This window comes from Callospermophilus lateralis, chromosome 1 (assembly GCF_048772815.1).
Source record: "Callospermophilus lateralis isolate mCalLat2 chromosome 1, mCalLat2.hap1, whole genome shotgun sequence".
In the NCBI taxonomy this organism is placed as follows: domain Eukaryota; kingdom Metazoa; phylum Chordata; class Mammalia; order Rodentia; family Sciuridae; genus Callospermophilus; species Callospermophilus lateralis.
The window spans coordinates 175832427-175849489 of record NC_135305.1 but is presented as its reverse complement, the minus strand read 5'-3'; the positions used below and the strand labels follow the sequence as shown (position 1 = coordinate 175849489).

Sequence of the window (17063 nt, the reverse complement as noted above, 5' to 3'; positions counted from 1 at the left end):
TTAAATGACATAAGGGAAGTGTAAGAGGTAGTTTGTGACTGGATTGAAAATAACTATATAAGATAACTTGGGGGGCTGGGATTTTGGCTCAGTGTTAGAGTGCACGCACGGGTGGGACGTGGGTTCAATCCTCAGCACCACATAAAAATAAAGGCATTGTGTTGTGTCCATCTATACCTAAAAAAATAAATTAAAAAAAAAAAGATAACTTGGACCTACTTGGGAAAATTTGAATCTGGGATAGGTATTAAAGACATTAGGGAATTAAAGTTATTTTTGCTGGATATAAGCTAATTGTGGTTATATTTAAAAAAAAAAAAAGGCCTTATTTTGGGGAGACAAATTTAGGAGTGAGTCTTGATGTTTGTAATTCACTTTAGAATAGTTCAGCAAAGAAAAAGTTTATACAGCAGGTATAAAGTATATACTTTTCTTGAATAGAGATGTATTTCTATACGTGTTCCTTATGTATGTAAAAGGAAAATTACATTCACCCGCACCACCCTGGTTTCTGGACCAGGTCCCTTGTGGAGAAGAATAAAATTAGAATTTGTGAACCTGGCATAGGTTAAGGTTGGATCTATGTTTGGAAACAGAATAGAGCAGACATAAAGAATGTGGAAAGAAAGAGGACTGGAAAGAGAACTGCAATTAGGCAAATGGATGCAAGGGGCAGGTCAAACACAAAAGAAAACAGAAACATAGCAAAACACATAGATGGTGTACCAACCTTAACAAATTCAACTGCTCTTGGAGAAAAATCACAGGCATAGGCAAAGATATTCATATCTTCTTCTAAAAGCGGGAATAAACAATTTCCAACCCCACAACCAGCTTCAAGCATGGTTAATTTTTGGCCTTCAAACTGGTGAAAGAGAACCCAAAATTATAATACATTATATTTGAATAATGAAGAAATAAACCAAACTAAAAGGCCCAGAATGTGAGCTACAAAGTCTTTCATCCCACTGAATAGATGATAAACAACAGAACTAATAAAAGTTAATACCGGTACCTCACATATCATCATCCAACATTGGGCAGGTTGTGCAGAAAAAAACCCAATATACTGGCTAACTGAACAGATTCTGAAGCTAAACTACCTGCACTCAAACCCCAAATCCTCCTCTGCCCCTGCAGTCTACCCTTGGGCAATCACTTCAATAGCTCTGTGCCTCAGCTTTACATACAAATGGGAATAACAATACACTTCACAGATTTAGTATAAAGTTTGAGAAAACAAGTCTTCTTAGAAAAAGGGCCACAATAAATAGTTCATTAATTGCTATTATTTTCAATTTGTCACTAAATTCACTCAGTACAAATAAATATTTAATATTTACAACTTTCAGAGTAGCCTTAAAAAAAAAAACAAAACAGAAAATCTATGCATGTCCTCTCTTCTAAACGTTAGCTAAAAATCGCTAAAACTACGGACCAAATACTATTTCTTTCCTAAGGTACCAAGCATTTTGATAGACTTCATAAATTTTCTACTTCACACTGCCTTCAGGAATGCAATAAAGCACCCCTCTTCCACACACCTGTTCCAAATGAAGAATAGTTCAGGATAAGGTGAAATATTAGCTTACCTCCCTACATAATCTTAGCTCCTCAAACTCTCTGGTGGTCCAGTGTCTATCTTTGAAAAAATTGGTAGTATTTCTTTTGTAAAAAAGGTCCCAGTTCTTCTGAGCATCTTTTTCCAGTTTTTGTTGTTTAAAATCAGACACCAAAGCTTGGTCTCTTTTCAGTTTCTCCTCTTCTTCAGAACTGAGAATTCTTGCCTGCAGTCCTTTCCTTTGTGATGAAGCCATCTCATATGTTGGTGGCAATGCATTTAACACTAATGAAGATTCTCCATCCTTGCATAATTTGAGGAATCCATATTGACAATGAAGACACAGGGTTTTCTCAGATGGGTTTTCTTCAGGCCTACGGTGCTTCATACAAAAAAGAATGAGATTCCCACTAGGAATTCTTGAGCAATTCTTTAGAATGCAGAGTGAGTGGTTCTAAAATAGTTTTTTTCCCCCCTGGTACCAGAGGATAGAACGTAAGGGTGCTTAAGCACTGAGTCACACACCCCAGCTTTTCTTATGTTTTATGTTGAGACAGGGTTTCACTAAATTGCTAAGGCTGGCCTCCAAATTGTGATCCTCCTGCTTCAGCCTCCTGAGTAGCTGATATTACAAGGGTGTGCCACTGCGCCCGGCTCTACAATAACTGTTGGGGACACTGGGTTCTATTTATCTATCAAACACGGTGCTTCCTAGAGGAAGAAAAAAAAAAAAAAGCTCATTAGGGGTTCTAGAGCTCTTTAGCAGGGTCGATGGTTCTAAAATAGTACTTTCAGAGGATGGGTTCCATTCATCAAACACCAGATGCTGTCTCTACACAAAACCCTGCCCCCGAAAGGAGGAGAGGTCACAAAGAAGATCAAGACACAGTTTCTACCTTCAGAGGGCTTACATTCAGTAGCCAGGACGGTTTCACGCGCCGAACTCGAATTCAAACCGGAATGAGTCAACTATTACAATAAGCCGGTTTAGTTCAGAAAAAGAACCACCTCCGTGAATAGACTGAGAAACCTTGAAAAGAAAATACTCATCCATCTTCGGTGCCCGTCAAAGGGGTGACTTAAAAAACAACCACAACAGTTGCCCGGACTGAAAGCGGGTGGTCAATCGCCCAACAGAAGCAGGATCGGCGCTTCCTTAGGGTCGGAGACAGGCTTTCTGGGAGGACACAGAGCTAAGCTCTGACCGCAATCACAAGAAGCTGCCGCATGAACCAGAGGGAGACGCGCTTTCCAGGGGCCAAAGCCCTCTCACCGTCATCGCGGCGCCAAGCAGGGGTAGTGACCCAATGACACGTGGTTAATGATCCGAGGACCCATCTCTCGCAGGACACTCGGGATAAACTAGGCCGCACGTGTCGCTAAGGACCTGCGGAGAGCGGCCCACATCAGCTATGAGACTCGAGTTAACCTAGTTCTCCACGCTCTGGGCTCGACCGCCATCGGTTCCCTGACTCACCTACAGGGTAGGGCAGGGCACACTCACCCCTCAGTCAAGCACGGGCTTCGAAGACAGAATTCGGGAACCGCGGTGAAACATCCAGAGCATTCACTAACCAGCTAGGAGAACTTCGAATTAGGATTTTTCCGGCGGACTTCTCTGACCATGGCACCACCTCTGCTACTTCCGCTAGGAACCCGGAAGTACCTACCAAACGCCGGAAGTCCTGCGGCCTTGGTTCCTCAGAGTCTTCCCCAGTCCCGACGCAGAGACTCGTTTCCGGTCCCAGGTGGGCGGCGGCTCGGCTGTCCGTGCGCTCCGGAGCGGTGTTCCGGGAGCACCGTCCTCCCGGGCACCAGTGCCGGGAGCTCGTGCTGGGGCCGCGCCAAGAAAGAACCGATCTGGGCGCGAGGCAGGTGTGGGGCCATGAACGGGACCGCAAACCCGCTGCTGGACCGCGAGGAGCATTGCCTGCGGCTCGGGGAGAGCTTCGAAAAGCGGCCACGGGCCTCCTTCCACACCATCCGCTGTAAGTCAGCGCACCAGTCGCCACATGCCAACCTCAGCTCCCTCCTTTCTTCCTTCGGCCCTCCGGGGTCCGGGGACTTCCCTGCCAGCGTCAGTTCTCCTCTCTTTTACCCCAGATCCTCTGGGACTCCGATTTGCTCCTTTCATCCTTTTCTTTTTTCATTTCTTTTCTGGATTACTCCTCCCGAACAAAATCTTTCGTCACTCCCAAATGTTCATTTACCTTATAATCCTACACATGAACCCCGAAGGTCACTGGCCTCTTTCTTATTTCATCCTCTCGACCCAACTCCCAAACCGAACTTCTCTTCTCCCTCGAATCCTTTTCCCTTTCTATTATCCTAGAGGTGATGGTGGTGGTGGTGGTGGTGGGGGCCTGCATATTTAAAAGATTTATCGTTTGCTGTAAGCCTCATTTGCCTTCTTTCAGTTTCATTCTGTTCTCTGCTTTCCTCAGCTTTCCCACCCTCTTCTGTCTTGGTTTTAGTCATCCTGACACTTTGCTGTGTCTCCACTTCAACCAAGGAATCTGCATCCTTTCTGCGCCCTGTCAGATCCGTCGCGCCACCCCCGACCTCCACGCCTTTTCGTGCCTTTAAACTGAAGTCTTTTGAGGTCACCCGCACCACCCTGGTTTCTGGACCAGGTCCCTTGTGGAGAAGAATAAAATTAGAATTTGAACCTGGCATAGGTTAAGGTTGGATCTATGTTTGGAAACAGAATAGAGCAGACATAAAGAATGTGGAAATAGTCATTATGCTGGACCTTCTTCTCTGTGATTATAGACTGTTGAGAGGGGGTACTTATATTCTGTCCTGGGTGAAGATTTGGCTGTTAGGAATTGGCTGACTGAGCATCCCCCTGTGATTCACATGCTTCTGGTTTCCTGTAGTGCTAACATTGGTTGAGGCTTGTTTTCATCAGAGGAACTAATAGATGTGACTCAACACATAGGAAGAGGGTGTGTTAGAAAATGAAGTTCCATCTTTGGCCTCTTGCTGTGCCATTTCTGTGCTTCTTACTGATAGCAGATTCAGCCCTTTCAAAGAGAGGATATTGGGAATGTGATTAAACCTTCATTTCCTGAGTTTGCTAAGTTGATCTATTCCTCCAATGAAGGGAAATGTTCATGTACACTCCTGGCTTGCAGTTTGAGGCAAGTGTGGGTTAAAGGTGAAGTAAGATGGCTATTTGGGTTGTGCTTTAACTGTGATTCAGAAACACCAGCAGGATAACCTTTGGAAATACAGCCCAACCATCTATCTGGTCTGAATATCTACAGAAGTTATGGAATTGAGTGTGGTAAATTTTTTGTGGTTTTTGTTACAAGTTATTGTACCCAAGGGCACTTAACCAGTGGGCCACATCCCCAGCCCTTTTTTTTTTTTTTTTCTTTTGAGACAGTCTCACTAGGTTTACAGCCTCACTAAGTTGTTGAGGCTGGCTGTGAATCTGCAGGCTTCCTCCCTCAGCCTTCCAAGTTACTGGGATTACAGGGGTGTGCTGCCATGTCCAGTAAGTGTAGCAAATTACGACAGCTTCTATGCAAAATGGAATTAGCTTTTATGATGCTGTGGCCTTTTTCATATAGGGTTTACAATCAAGTATTTTTTTCATATGCTTCATTGCTTTTGATCTTCATTATCCTAATAAAACACCTTATTGTGGATGATGAGGCATTGGTTTTCAACTGTCCCTTGGGAGAAGGAAATGGTTTAGGCCCCTTTACCCCCTGCCCAATATAATCATATGGGGGTTGGAGCAAAAGTATATGGAATTGTCTCTGAGATAGTAATTATTGAAGCTGAATGAAGGTACTTGTGGGTTTATTGTACTTTTCTCTCTATTTTTGCAAAAGTGAAGTTTTCCATAATAAAATGGTTTTTAAAGAATTCTAAATGATTTTTGCTTTCCATGTATGTAATAAAAATTTTAATTCTTAGCTGAGCATGTGGTGGTGCACATCTGTAATCCCAGTGACTAAGGAGGCTGAGGCAGGAAAATCACAAATTTGAGGCCAGCCTAGGCAACTTAGCAAGACCTTGTCTCAAAATAAAAAAGGACTAGGGGAATAGCTTGATGGTAGAGTGCTTGCCTAGCATGTGCAAGGTTGTGGGTCCAATCCCCAGTACCTCAAAATAGAAAAGAAGAAAAAAAAATTAATTTTTAAATGAAAATGTCCAGGAATTCCTTATTCTTATAACTTGGTCTTTTCCTTTATCTTTAGATGATTTTAAACCAGCATCTATAGACACGTCCTGTGAAGGAGAGCTTCAGGTTGGCAAAGGAGATGAAGTCACAATTACATTGCCACATATTCCTGTAAGTTTATCCCATTGTTGTTGGTTTTAATGAAAGCATCACAGTGAATCCTTGTATATGATTATATTGCAATTTGAATTTCCAACTGTAAAAACTTTTAGATTTCTAAAGTGCCAACATAAGTAAAAAAGGAATTTTGAATCATGGGATGGGGTAGAGTTCAATCAAGTTATTCAGGCACTTGGTTAAAATGTTCGTCATTTTCCCCAAGTTCCCCTTGCCGCCTATATGCTACAAAGAAGGCAAGGTTTCTATGTGGACACCTAGCACCTCTGATAAATGTACATAGTTTTTCTCCTAAGCAGCTCTGAAGAGAAGAGCCCCAGTGCCCTACTGATAAATAGCCATATCAGATACTGAGCAAACCAAAGGTTTGGAGCATGTGGGCAATTTAAGGATGAAAAACTCAGTTAAAAACTACATTGAAGCCAGATGTGTTGGTACACGTCTATAATCCCGGCTACTTGGAGGTTAAGGCAGAAGAATTGCAAATTTCAGACCAGCCCAGGCAATCTTGTAAGACTCTGTCTCAAGATAAAATAAAAAAGAGGTCTGGGGATGTAGCTCAGTGGAGGAGCATGCTCTTAGCATGCAGCAAGCCCTGGCTCTAGTCCCCAGACCAAACAAATAAGCCAAAAAAAAAAAAAAAAAAAATCCTCTTCTGATTACAAGATGCTCTTTGTAAACATGTGTCATTGCACTTAACAGCTCTGTCCTGAAGCATAGTAAGTTCTTGGTGGCTACTGATAGAATAAAAAGTCTCTGGACAGGGATCTGGAAACCTCTGTGCTAAGGAAAAATTATCTTCCCATTCAAAGAGCTATTTCATTATTTGCTGTGTCGGGTTACATCATCTCCCTTTGGACCTTAGTTTCCCAAATGTAAAATGAAAGGGTTAGATAAATTGTCCCTAAGGTCCCTTCTAACTCTAAGGTTTTTTTTAGTATGAATAAGAAGTCAAAGAGCCAAGCAGTTTTTGATTCAAAGCAAGGCATTAAATCATTACAAATATTACAACAAATATTAATCAAGTGACTACTGAGGCTTGAAGAACGTAACTTTGAGCAATAAGGCACATTTCTTGTTCTTGTGGAACTTGCGGTCTAGAATTTAAATTAAAAAAAAAAAAAAAAGCACGTATTTTAGAAAACCAGGGAAGGCTTTCTTAAGGAAATTACCCTTGAACTCAATCTGAATGTAGAGTAACTTCAAAGGAGATTCAAAATATAGCAGGCAAAGTTGGACACTGTGGCACATGCCTGTAATCCCAGTGGCCGAGGCAGGAGGATTGTAAGTTCAAAGCCAGACTCAGCAGCTTAGCAAGACCCTAAGCAACTTAGTGAGACCCTGTCTCTAAATAAAATATAAAAGGGGCTGGGGATGTAGTTCCGTGGTTAAGCACCCCTGAATTCAATCCCTGGTATGAAAAATAATAAACACACACATACAGACACACACAGAGCGGGCAGTATGTGCCATGGTGTACACCTGGCATCCCAGCTACTTGAAGGCTGAAGCAGGTGGTTCACAAATCCAAGGCCAGCCTGCTGACCTAGCAGACCTTATCTCAATAAATAAGTAAGTAAGTAAATAAATAAAATTCAGTAGTAGAGCACCCATAGGTTCAATTCCCAGTATTGGGGGTGGGAGAGGATGTAGCCAGCAGAAGCTTGTTAAAGCCTGAGCAGGAATGAGCTTGAGGATCTGAGAGAAGCTGCTCTGAAGCACACACAGTCCAGGGTTGGGTGGTGCAAGGCCTGATGGCTGGCTCAAAGATTTTCATCCTTTGGCCTAAGGGTGACAGGGGAGTTATTGAAGGGCTTAGGCAGATGACTAGCAGGCTGTGCTTCCTGAGGGTAATGAGCTGCCCTCAACAAGGCTTTGTTGGTTATGGACATGATGAAAAGCCTTGGACTCTCCAGTTAAGAAATTTAGAGAGCACTCACTAGTTTTACTATTCAAGTTTTACTTAGACTTATTATGGTTAATTACTTTTTCTATATAAAACTTTACTATTCTTTGTAACATTGTCTCAACCCCTTAGACACGTATGTTGTAATTTAAAAAAAATTATACTGCATTTCTTAATTACCTAGAGCCAGTTGTAAGGTCACAGATTCTTGCTGGATTATTTCTCTTTTATTTTTATATAGGAAACCAGAAGGAATTAAAATAGAGATCAGTTCTGTCTTTTTGAGTAGCTCTGATAAGAGATTTGATGAGATAGTCATTTATAATGTCAGTTTTGATATTCATAATTGGTGTGCTTAGCTTGATCATTTATACTTTTGTGTCAAATAGGGATCCACACCACCAATGACTGTGTTCAAGGGGAACAAACGGCCTTATCAGAAAGACTGTGTACTTATTATTAATCATGACACTGGTGAATATGTGCTGGAAAAACTCAGTAGCAGCATTCAGGTCAAGAAAACAAGGTATGTTAAAAAACAGATACAGTTTTATATGATGTTTCTAAACCTTTGTAGTACCGATTCCAGTTTTATGAAGATGTGAATATGGGATGTTCGCAACTCTGCCTGTGTCTTCTTACACAAATCAATAAAATTGTTATTTTCCTTAAATACAGTGAAAAGAAATAATGCTTTTAAGGGAGTAATTTATAATTAATCCAATTTTATCAAACCCATGATTGTTGTTAATAATCTACGTAAGGGATTAGATTTATATTTATAGACTTATAATTAAGAAAGAATAATTGCATAATTTTATTGGGGTTAAAAACATTACTTTTTTTAGGGTACAGTTGAGTTGACTAATGCCAAAATAAAACTTTGCCTATTTTTTTGAATAGTGAACTTTCATTAATAGTTCATTCAGCTAGGCACACCATGTCTTATATGAAGCCAGTTAGAGTTTACTTGAAAATTAGAATTCATTCTATAAATAACCAGTGGTTCTATTTATTACATTGTAATACAGTAATTATTATAACATAGTAATTCAGTTTTAAAGACAGTGTTACAATCTAATGTTTTTCTGTTTGTCTCCACATACTATTTTTCTTCATTGACTCAATTCCACAAAACAATAAAAATGACTCTCATTTATTGAGAGGTTATCACAAGACAAACAATGCTTGGATGCTTTATGTGCATTATTTAATCTTTACAAATAAATTTTACAAAGGTGCTATTATATTTTTTAAAAATAACCTCAAAAACACATGAGGAGACTGAGGATTAGAGGCTGTGAGTTCCCTAAATTGGACAGCTACAACCAAGGACCACACTGGGCAGCCGGTATAGAGCCCAACCCTTCTCATGCTGCTGTATTGTATGATCGCCTGCAGTGAAACAGGTGCTCTGTTACTCTTCCAGTATCTGGTGTGGTCCTCTGTTTCCTTTCTACTCAGTGTGATCTGGGGACTAGCAGCAACAAATCACCTGGGTACTTGTTAGGCAGAATCTCAAGACTTACCTAAGGTCAGACTCTGCAGAAATCTCCAGGTGATCATGTGCTAAAGTTTAAGAAGCACAAAAGAAATTGTTAATGGGTAGAATTTTCTTCGTTTGCAGTAGAACTCTGTGACACGGTGGGCAAGCAGTAAATAGATAATGGAAAAATTTGTATGCTGGCCAGTATTTTAAGAGCTAGTTTATTCAGGAACTCCTGAATTCATGATAACTGTGTATTGCAAACAAGTCAAAGAGTAAGATGGAATCTCATAATCACATTGTAATGTGCATGTTTTTTTTTTTTTTTTTTTATCATGGCTGTAAAATGTGATCTCCTTGAGGGCAACAAGTCTACTTAAAAAAAAAAAAAAAAAAAATCTCTCTATTTTTGACACACAGTGTAGTACTGGAATGTGGTGACACTCAGTTCTTTAGAGAGTAGTTCTCATGACCAAATGACAAATAGCAGTATTTTGCAGTGTTCTGGAAAGGGCATGGGGTTTTGCAGAGACTTCCAAGAATTCGGTCACCTGGACAAATTTGAGAACTGCTGTTTTAGCCCATCTGATTTAAAGTCTATCTCATTTTAGAGCTGAGGGGAGCAGTAAAATCCAGGCCCGAATGGAACAGCAGCCCTCTCGTCCCCCACAGCCATCACAGCCACCACAGCCACCACCACCTCCACCACCACCACCACCTCCGCCGCCACCCATGTCTTTCAGAGCACCAACCAAGCCTCCAGTTGGACCCAAAACTTCTCCCTTGAAGGATAACCCCTCACCTGAACCTCAGCTGGATGACATCAAAAGAGGTAGAGAACATTCTCTAGAGCCATGATAGCAACATGGAGTAGGGTGTCCATGTTCTTTAGGAGATCACAGAGCTGCTGCATTGACCTGGCAGCCCGGACATTTGCTATTATCAAAAGATTTTCTTCAAAGCTGACTCCTCCAGAACTGCTGGTTAGGGCCTTCTAGTATTTATTTGTGACTATCTTGGCAGCATTCTTCTTAAAGTCTCAGACTCTAAATAAGCATGACTGCCATCTGAAGCTCCATATGGCATACCTTTAAGGCTTTTGAGAAAGAGGGTTTTAGAAAACCAAATGTGGCAATGTTTCTGAACTCCACACTAATGTACCTAAGTTAGAGGACTATTTAAAACAATATCACCAAATGCTTTGTGCTAACACAAAGTGTATAAATATGAAAGAGGCCATGTGATCAGTGGAAATGGATTCAGGTCTAGAAAGACTTAGAGGTTTGGCTTGGCTCTCCCACTGCAAACCCTAGGCACAGTTACCTCGGTTCTCTCCCACTATGTAGTCTGCTCCTCCAGACTGTTAGAGTTTATGAGGTTAAGTATTTTATTTCACATTTGTAAGTTTTCACAAAACAAAATAAAATCCACAATAGTAGAAGACAGGGAAAGATAAAGAATTGTTTTGGAAGTTTGCTTTTCCCAACCTATGGAAATGCTGCATTTTAGCAAATAGAGTCACTCTCTGCACTGTGCAGTTGTTATACCTCTTTTTTTTTTTCCTCTCTCATTGATATTAGAATGCTGTTGTGGAAGTTTCCACTACAAAGTTGAATAGGAATAAGATGGTGAGTGGTTAGTTGTTGTGTTATGTTTAAAGGAGCCATAGCCATTTAAGGCCACATTGTATGTTTGGACGGGAAAATCTGTCATCATTCTCCTTGTATCCCTAGACATTGAATGGCTAGGTAAAACACAGTTTTCCTTCCTTACATCTGTGAAAAATGCAAAACCTGACAGGCATGGCCTTTGTTCCAATATGTAAGAGGAATGGTATTCTGCTGTGATTCTTTACTTGCCATGATTCTTCCTGCAAGCCTCCATAGAGTTGGAAAGGACCTCAGCGGTTGTCTGGCTTTCATGTTTCCAGAGTGACTTGAAAATTCATTGACTTCCTCTTGGGTCTTTCTGTTGGTTGAAGGTAGATCCAAAATAAGCACTCGAACCTTCCAGCTCCTAGTCAAATATTTTTCCAGCCCTTTAACACAATATTTCTCTTATTTGGGGTTTCACCCAAATAAGAATCATAATTCATAATCCTTTTTTTAAAGTAAATAAATAATAGATTTAATTTGTTTCCTATACAGAATGGTCATTATTCTGAAGCAGTCTGCTTTTTGTTTGTTTTGGTTAATTCAGTATTTTTTTTGTCTCTCTGCAAACAGGTTAGGTATTTTGTTTGTTTGTTTCGGTTTGGGTAATTTTGTTTGTATGTTTTTAAGGAGTTGAGAAGCAGGAGTTGTTCTGGCGTGTTCCTTCCTGCTGCCATTTTGCTAGGTCACTGTTTATGGAGGCTTTGGAGCTCTGCCTTGAGAGCTGTTGCTGTGCTGACCCTGTCGTTCATGTTATTGCAGAGCTGAGGGCTGAGGTCGACATCATTGAGCAGATGAGCAGCAGCAGTGGCAGCAGCTCCTCAGACTCTGAGAGCTCCTCAGGAAGTGATGACGACAGCTCCAGTAGTGGAGGCGAGGACAATGGCCCGGCCTCTCCTCCCCAGCCTTCACACCAGCAGCCATACAACAGCAGGCCTGCTGTCGCCAATGGAACCAGTCGGCCACAAGGAAGCAACCAGCTCATGAATACCCTCAGTAAGTGCATTCTCCCTTCAGTGGCTGAGACAGGGCCAGCAGAATCTGTAAACCTGAAGGCCTTTAAGACCAGAAGAGGATCTTGCAAAGATAATTTGGAGCAGAAAGAAGTGTGTTACCAAACAGTAAAAGACAGGCACAAAATTAAAAATCTGCTGTTTGTCTTTTCCATTTTCTACTATCACAAATTAGGTTTTGTGAATTCTGGGAAATCCTGAAAAATGAATAAATGGGTTCTTGGTTTTTGCATACACCAAGTTTAAGAGACAACCTGCCACCACACTATCCAAGTCTTTTATAAAAAAGAATCCATTGCCTGTGTTTAGAAACCTACTAGCTTTGGCAAGAGGGAAAAGAAGGATATTGTGATGTTTGGTTGGTTTTTTTCCTCATTCTTTTTCTGGGGGAATTGTGCATGCTAGGCAAGTGCTCAGCTACTGAGCTGTATCCCCAGCCCTTTTCATTTTGAGACAGGGCCTCGATAAGTTGCCAGGGTGGCCTCCAACTTGTGATCCTTCTGCCTCGGCTTCCCAGGTTGCTTGGATTACAGGTGCATGTTCCACACCTGGCTTGGGTGACTTCTAATGCATGATACTAAAGTAAAGCAGGAAAACAAGAACAAAAAGGCTTCTCTCTTTGGAATCCTGATGAATATTCATTTCTTGGTTCTCCTCCTTTGAAGAAGTTGAAAGGTCTTTTAACTTCGGTGGGGAAGCTAACCTCATTAACCTCAACTAGGCAAAGATAATCTCAATCTGGGGACTATGGAAATTTTGGACTGGATAAATCTTGTTTGTTGTGGGGCTGTTCTATATTTTGTAGGATGTGTAAGAGCATCCCCGACCTTTGCCCCCTAGATGACAGGACCAATCTCTCCCTACAGTGTCAACCAAAAATGTCTCAGTACATTGTCAGATGTGCCCTATCTTCAACATAAGTTGAACTATATGAAGAAAATCTGGCTTCACACAGGCAGGGAGTTAGAAAAGGAAGGCCTCGGGGCCAGTTGCCCTGAAAGGATTCTAGGGATTCCAGAGTCCTCTGAACAGATTTTGAGAAGAATTGGCCTGGAAATTAGCCTTCCAGAAATAGAGGTTCACTTTTGTTTTTTAATCCCAGTGGTACCAGCTGGGGTGCCAGTATATGTATTCCTGTTATGTTAACATGAAATGTTGAGTCACTCCTGAATTCTAAATTTTGCATACCAAGTAACAGTCTGGGGCTTTGTAAAGCTTTTAGTTCACATTCAAGGTTTAAAGTAAGATGAATATCTTGGACAGAGGTGTATCAGAGGGGACATTGGATTAGCATACAACTGTGTAATCAGCATTCAGCTTCCACAATGGAAGCCTCACTTGGTGTTTTCTTAGCTTATATGAAACAACTTAATGTGAACAATGCCAGCAAAGGGATCTTAGTTTCTTGTCATGTATTAACACATTTAAAAGCTGTCTGTCTACTTCTCCCTTGTTCTATTTTAATGAGCAGTACTGCTGGGCTTTGTGGATACCAAAAATAGCATTTCTTTGGAAATGTTGATTATACCAGTTTTTTCAGTTAGCCAAATTGATTTTCCTCCCTGATTAACTCATTAAGCCCCAAGCTTTTAGTTCAAAGTATATTTCAATGAAATTGACACAGGTGTATTAAAATAGTCTGGAAATCATACTGTAGTCTTATATTAATAATATTAATTAGTGTTATATTGACTGATATTATAATTGTTATAATTCTCTTTGTTGTTATATAATCACATCTTGTATGCTGTATTTTAAGTTTTTGTGCATGTTCCACATCTGAGACAACAGAACAAAATGGGTTAAGTTGAATTAGCAAGGTTTTATGGTAGTGTGATAGCCGAGGCAGTCCACTAATGAACTGGGAGAAGTCTTTGTTAAGGTTTATTCTTTCCTTTCTGTAGGAAATGACTTGCAGTTGAGCGAGTCTGGCAGTGACAGTGATGACTAGCACCGGATCTTTCAAAATCTACTTTCTGGTGCACGAACCTGCTGCAAGACCGGGCTGCTTTTGCATGGAGTCCGTTGCCAGGAGGAACATGTCGTGGATCAGTGCCTGTAGTAGGAGTTGGAGGTTCTGGCGCTCTCAGATATTCAAGTCTTTAACTTAGTGGTGATGGGTGATTTTCTCATGTAATTTTTGAACAATCTCTTATTTCAAAGTTTAAGTAGATCTATAGAAGAACTAACAGGATTATATTTCTATTTGGTTAACATTGTTAATGAAAAACAGACAGATGTGCCCTGGCCTGGGTTACTCAAAGGCGCTGTCTTCACCAGGCCAGTGAATTGGTTTTAACCCTCCGTAGCCATCCGTTCGGCCTAGTGGTCTGCATTAGTGAATTGAAACAATCTGGAGGAGCAGGAGGAAGGGAAACCTCAAACTGCATCATAGAAACATGCATAGAAATCATAGAAATATGGCAAAACCACTTTAAATTGTTGACACTAAGTGGTAAGGAAGCTTGTCTGACCCAGCCTGACAAGCCCATGTAGAAGTGGACTTGAGTGGAGTCCTCGGGTGTCAGCTGGGCGGGGAACCTTGAGATCTGCCAGCACAATCCCCTCATTTACAGGCTAGGAAAGGAAAGCACAGCTGGCCAGGGCCAGTGTCCAGGCCCAGTCCAGGGTTTTCTCACTGCTCCCTCCCTGAATTTCACTTAGTGGAATCAAGAGATGCTTACACGTGGAACTTTTAGATGTACATTGGCACTTTTATTGGATTCCAAAAGACAAAAGCACTGGGTATTTCTAGCTTGAATTCAGATCCAGACAGTCCTTAAATACTCGAGGCTGAGTGAGCAGATCAAACCAGCAGCCGTGGTGCTGACACACGGGACTAGGTAGGATCCAGGCTTTTCGTTCCGTGTGTTCCATCTTAGGTGATCTTCATTCGGTGGTTTTTGACAGGTGGGGGGTAGGAGTGGAAGAGAGGTGTAGTGAAGAAACCTCTCCGAACACACAAACCAGCAGGAAGTTTTCAGAAACCAGAGCCTAGATAGGAGTTCTGCAATATGGAATGAGCACATTCTTTGATAAGGTTTTTCTGTTTAATGCTTTTGTACCACTGTTTGTGCCTGACTTCCAGACTGACTTGTATTTTTTATATAAAACCAGAAGAAAGTCACAAGATTGCCTTTGACAGTGTGCCGTTTCCAATTGAATCTGTTGTTGCTGGAAACTGGTCGCTAGTAAATGTTTCATGTTGAGTGAATGTGTGGTAAACCATCTAGTGATACGTTTGGAGCAACCCATCTGTATCGTCTTAGTGGCTGTGTCCTCAGAAATTTCTGTCTGTTTTGTTTCAGTAGGCATCAAGACATTAATGATTTTCCTTCCTTGGGTTCCTCTACTCAGATGACCTCTCCCTCCCTAGCTAGTGGAGGGACACAGTCTGAACCTAGAGAAGAAAGGGGTGGCCCATGTGGGGGCTTTGGTCAGAGTTGTACCTTGTAGGTCAGTTATTTCATCCACATAGTGACTCCAGGGAGCTGGGGGTGGGACAGGAGCTGTTCCCCAGCAGCAGCCCGCACTAGGGTAGGAACTTATCTATAGTGATCTGATAATTGCCTTATAATTACTTGCAGATGATAGCTCAGGGAAGGCTAAGGTCAGGATTGGGAGACTTGAATTGTTCCTGGATGGGGGAATTGTGTCACTGCTCTTAACTTGCTCAGACTGGGGCAGGTTCTAGGAACTTGAATGAAGAATATCTATTTAAGCCCCCACCTCCCCTGTTTTTTTCTCCAAAAGCCTTGATTTCTTTAGTCAGAAATGGTTTTTGGCATGTTAGGTTGATACTTGTTTCTATAGGAAATACTTGCATGTGGCACTGGGCTTGGTGAGTGACGCTTTCTGAGCTTCACATGTTCTCCTATGTCATCTGTCCACTCAGTATGCATGGGAATTCTTCAGTGTGGCTCTGGGTTTTGTTCCCTGTGCAAAGCCTTCAGTGCTTCTGTTCTTCCATTATACTCCCCACCCTGACCCAACTTTCCTCACCAGAATAAGGAAATCTTTTCTTTTCTAGAAATGTGTTCTCACAGATGAATTCTCACAAATATCCTTCTGCTAGCCAAATTGGATTTTTTTCTTCTGTCTTTGTGCCTCCTCTCTCTCCTGCTCCTCGTCCTCACTCCAGACTCCACTTCTGAGGCTCTGTAGGTACCATCTTCATGGACTCTTCCTCTACTCGTTTCATACCCCTGTGAAGTACCCTGTGTACACAAACTGACCTTTCTCTTGCTTGAACTCTGGTTGGTGTGAGCTCCTTAAAATTAGGGACTGTCATCACAGGCTATTCCGGTGCGTAAGCCTGTCGGGGAGGAGGCAGAGAAGGCTAAGCAGTAAAGCCCAGGAGAGAACATTCCAGGCATTTGGACTAAGCTGACCATACAGTGCCTGTGCTGAAGTCTCTTAACTGAATTGTTAAGTTGCCTCTTAATGCAGCGTCTCTGCTGTGGGTCATTTAGGCAGGGTAGAAAGATGAAGTCTGGAGTGTCTGAAGAGCCATGGCAAGCCTTAGTAAAAACATGATTTGGGGAAACATAATACAAATGAACTAGAGATTTCTAATAATGCCACTCATCATTTTATTTCTGTAACAGAATTATTTTTTCTATGTGGTTTGCTTCAGTGGTAGGAAGACTTGAAAATTCCCAAATTTTTACTTCCCTATTAGACAGGCTGGTTCAGCAGAGAGAGAGAGAGAGAAAGAGAGAGAGAGAGAGAGAGAGAGTGTGTGTGTGTGTGTGTGTGTGTGTGTGTGTGTGTGAGAGAGAGAGAGAGAGAGAGAGAGGTATTTATTACATTATTTTGAAAAATAATTATTTGTCTGTTTTGTGGATATATATTAGGTACAGCCAAACTGGATATTTCCATTTGGCAAGAAAAGTAGGATTTCTGAAACTCAGGCCTTAACCAATAGGTTGGAAGACAAGACCAATTGAAGTGTTATGAAATGTGTATTTTTGTTGCTTCTGTTGTTTCTGTCTTGGGTTCATGTCTCATTCTTTCATGATTTTTAAAATCTTGTGCCTAAAAATTCATTTTGCTTAATTATGAAATAGACATGCATGTTTACATTTATGTAAAATATTTGCTGTATAGAGTTTTTTGTTTATTCTATTA

General features: G+C 41.3%; 2 protein-coding genes across 7 annotated transcripts in view; one reads left to right on the top strand and one right to left on the bottom strand.

The window, feature by feature from the left end:
* The window catches only part of Mettl6 (methyltransferase 6, tRNA N3-cytidine), a 23841-nt gene extending 20656 nt beyond the window's left edge, over window positions 1-3185 (bottom strand). For 5 of the 6 annotated variants that reach the window (XR_013092889.1, XM_076872292.1, XM_076872451.1 and 2 more), the window contains exons 1-3: window positions 3066-3185; window positions 1593-2272; window positions 731-865 (exon numbers count right to left, since the gene is read on the bottom strand). Coding sequence is in view for 5 of the 6 variants with exons in the window: in XM_076872292.1 (XP_076728407.1) it covers window positions 731-865; window positions 1593-1949 (492 nt within the window). In the remaining variant the exon portion in view is untranslated. The remainder of the gene's footprint in view (window positions 1-730; window positions 866-1592; window positions 2273-3065) is intronic. The other variant, XM_076872375.1, reaches the window with a different exon arrangement.
* On the top strand, window positions 3186-17063 carry Eaf1 (ELL associated factor 1). Its single transcript, XM_076872209.1, has 6 exons — window positions 3186-3549; window positions 5776-5870; window positions 8172-8308; window positions 9880-10100; window positions 11683-11916; window positions 13838-17063. Exons 1-6 carry the CDS (start codon window positions 3186-3188, stop codon window positions 13882-13884), a joined length of 1098 nt encoding a protein of 365 aa, XP_076728324.1. The 3' UTR covers window positions 13885-17063.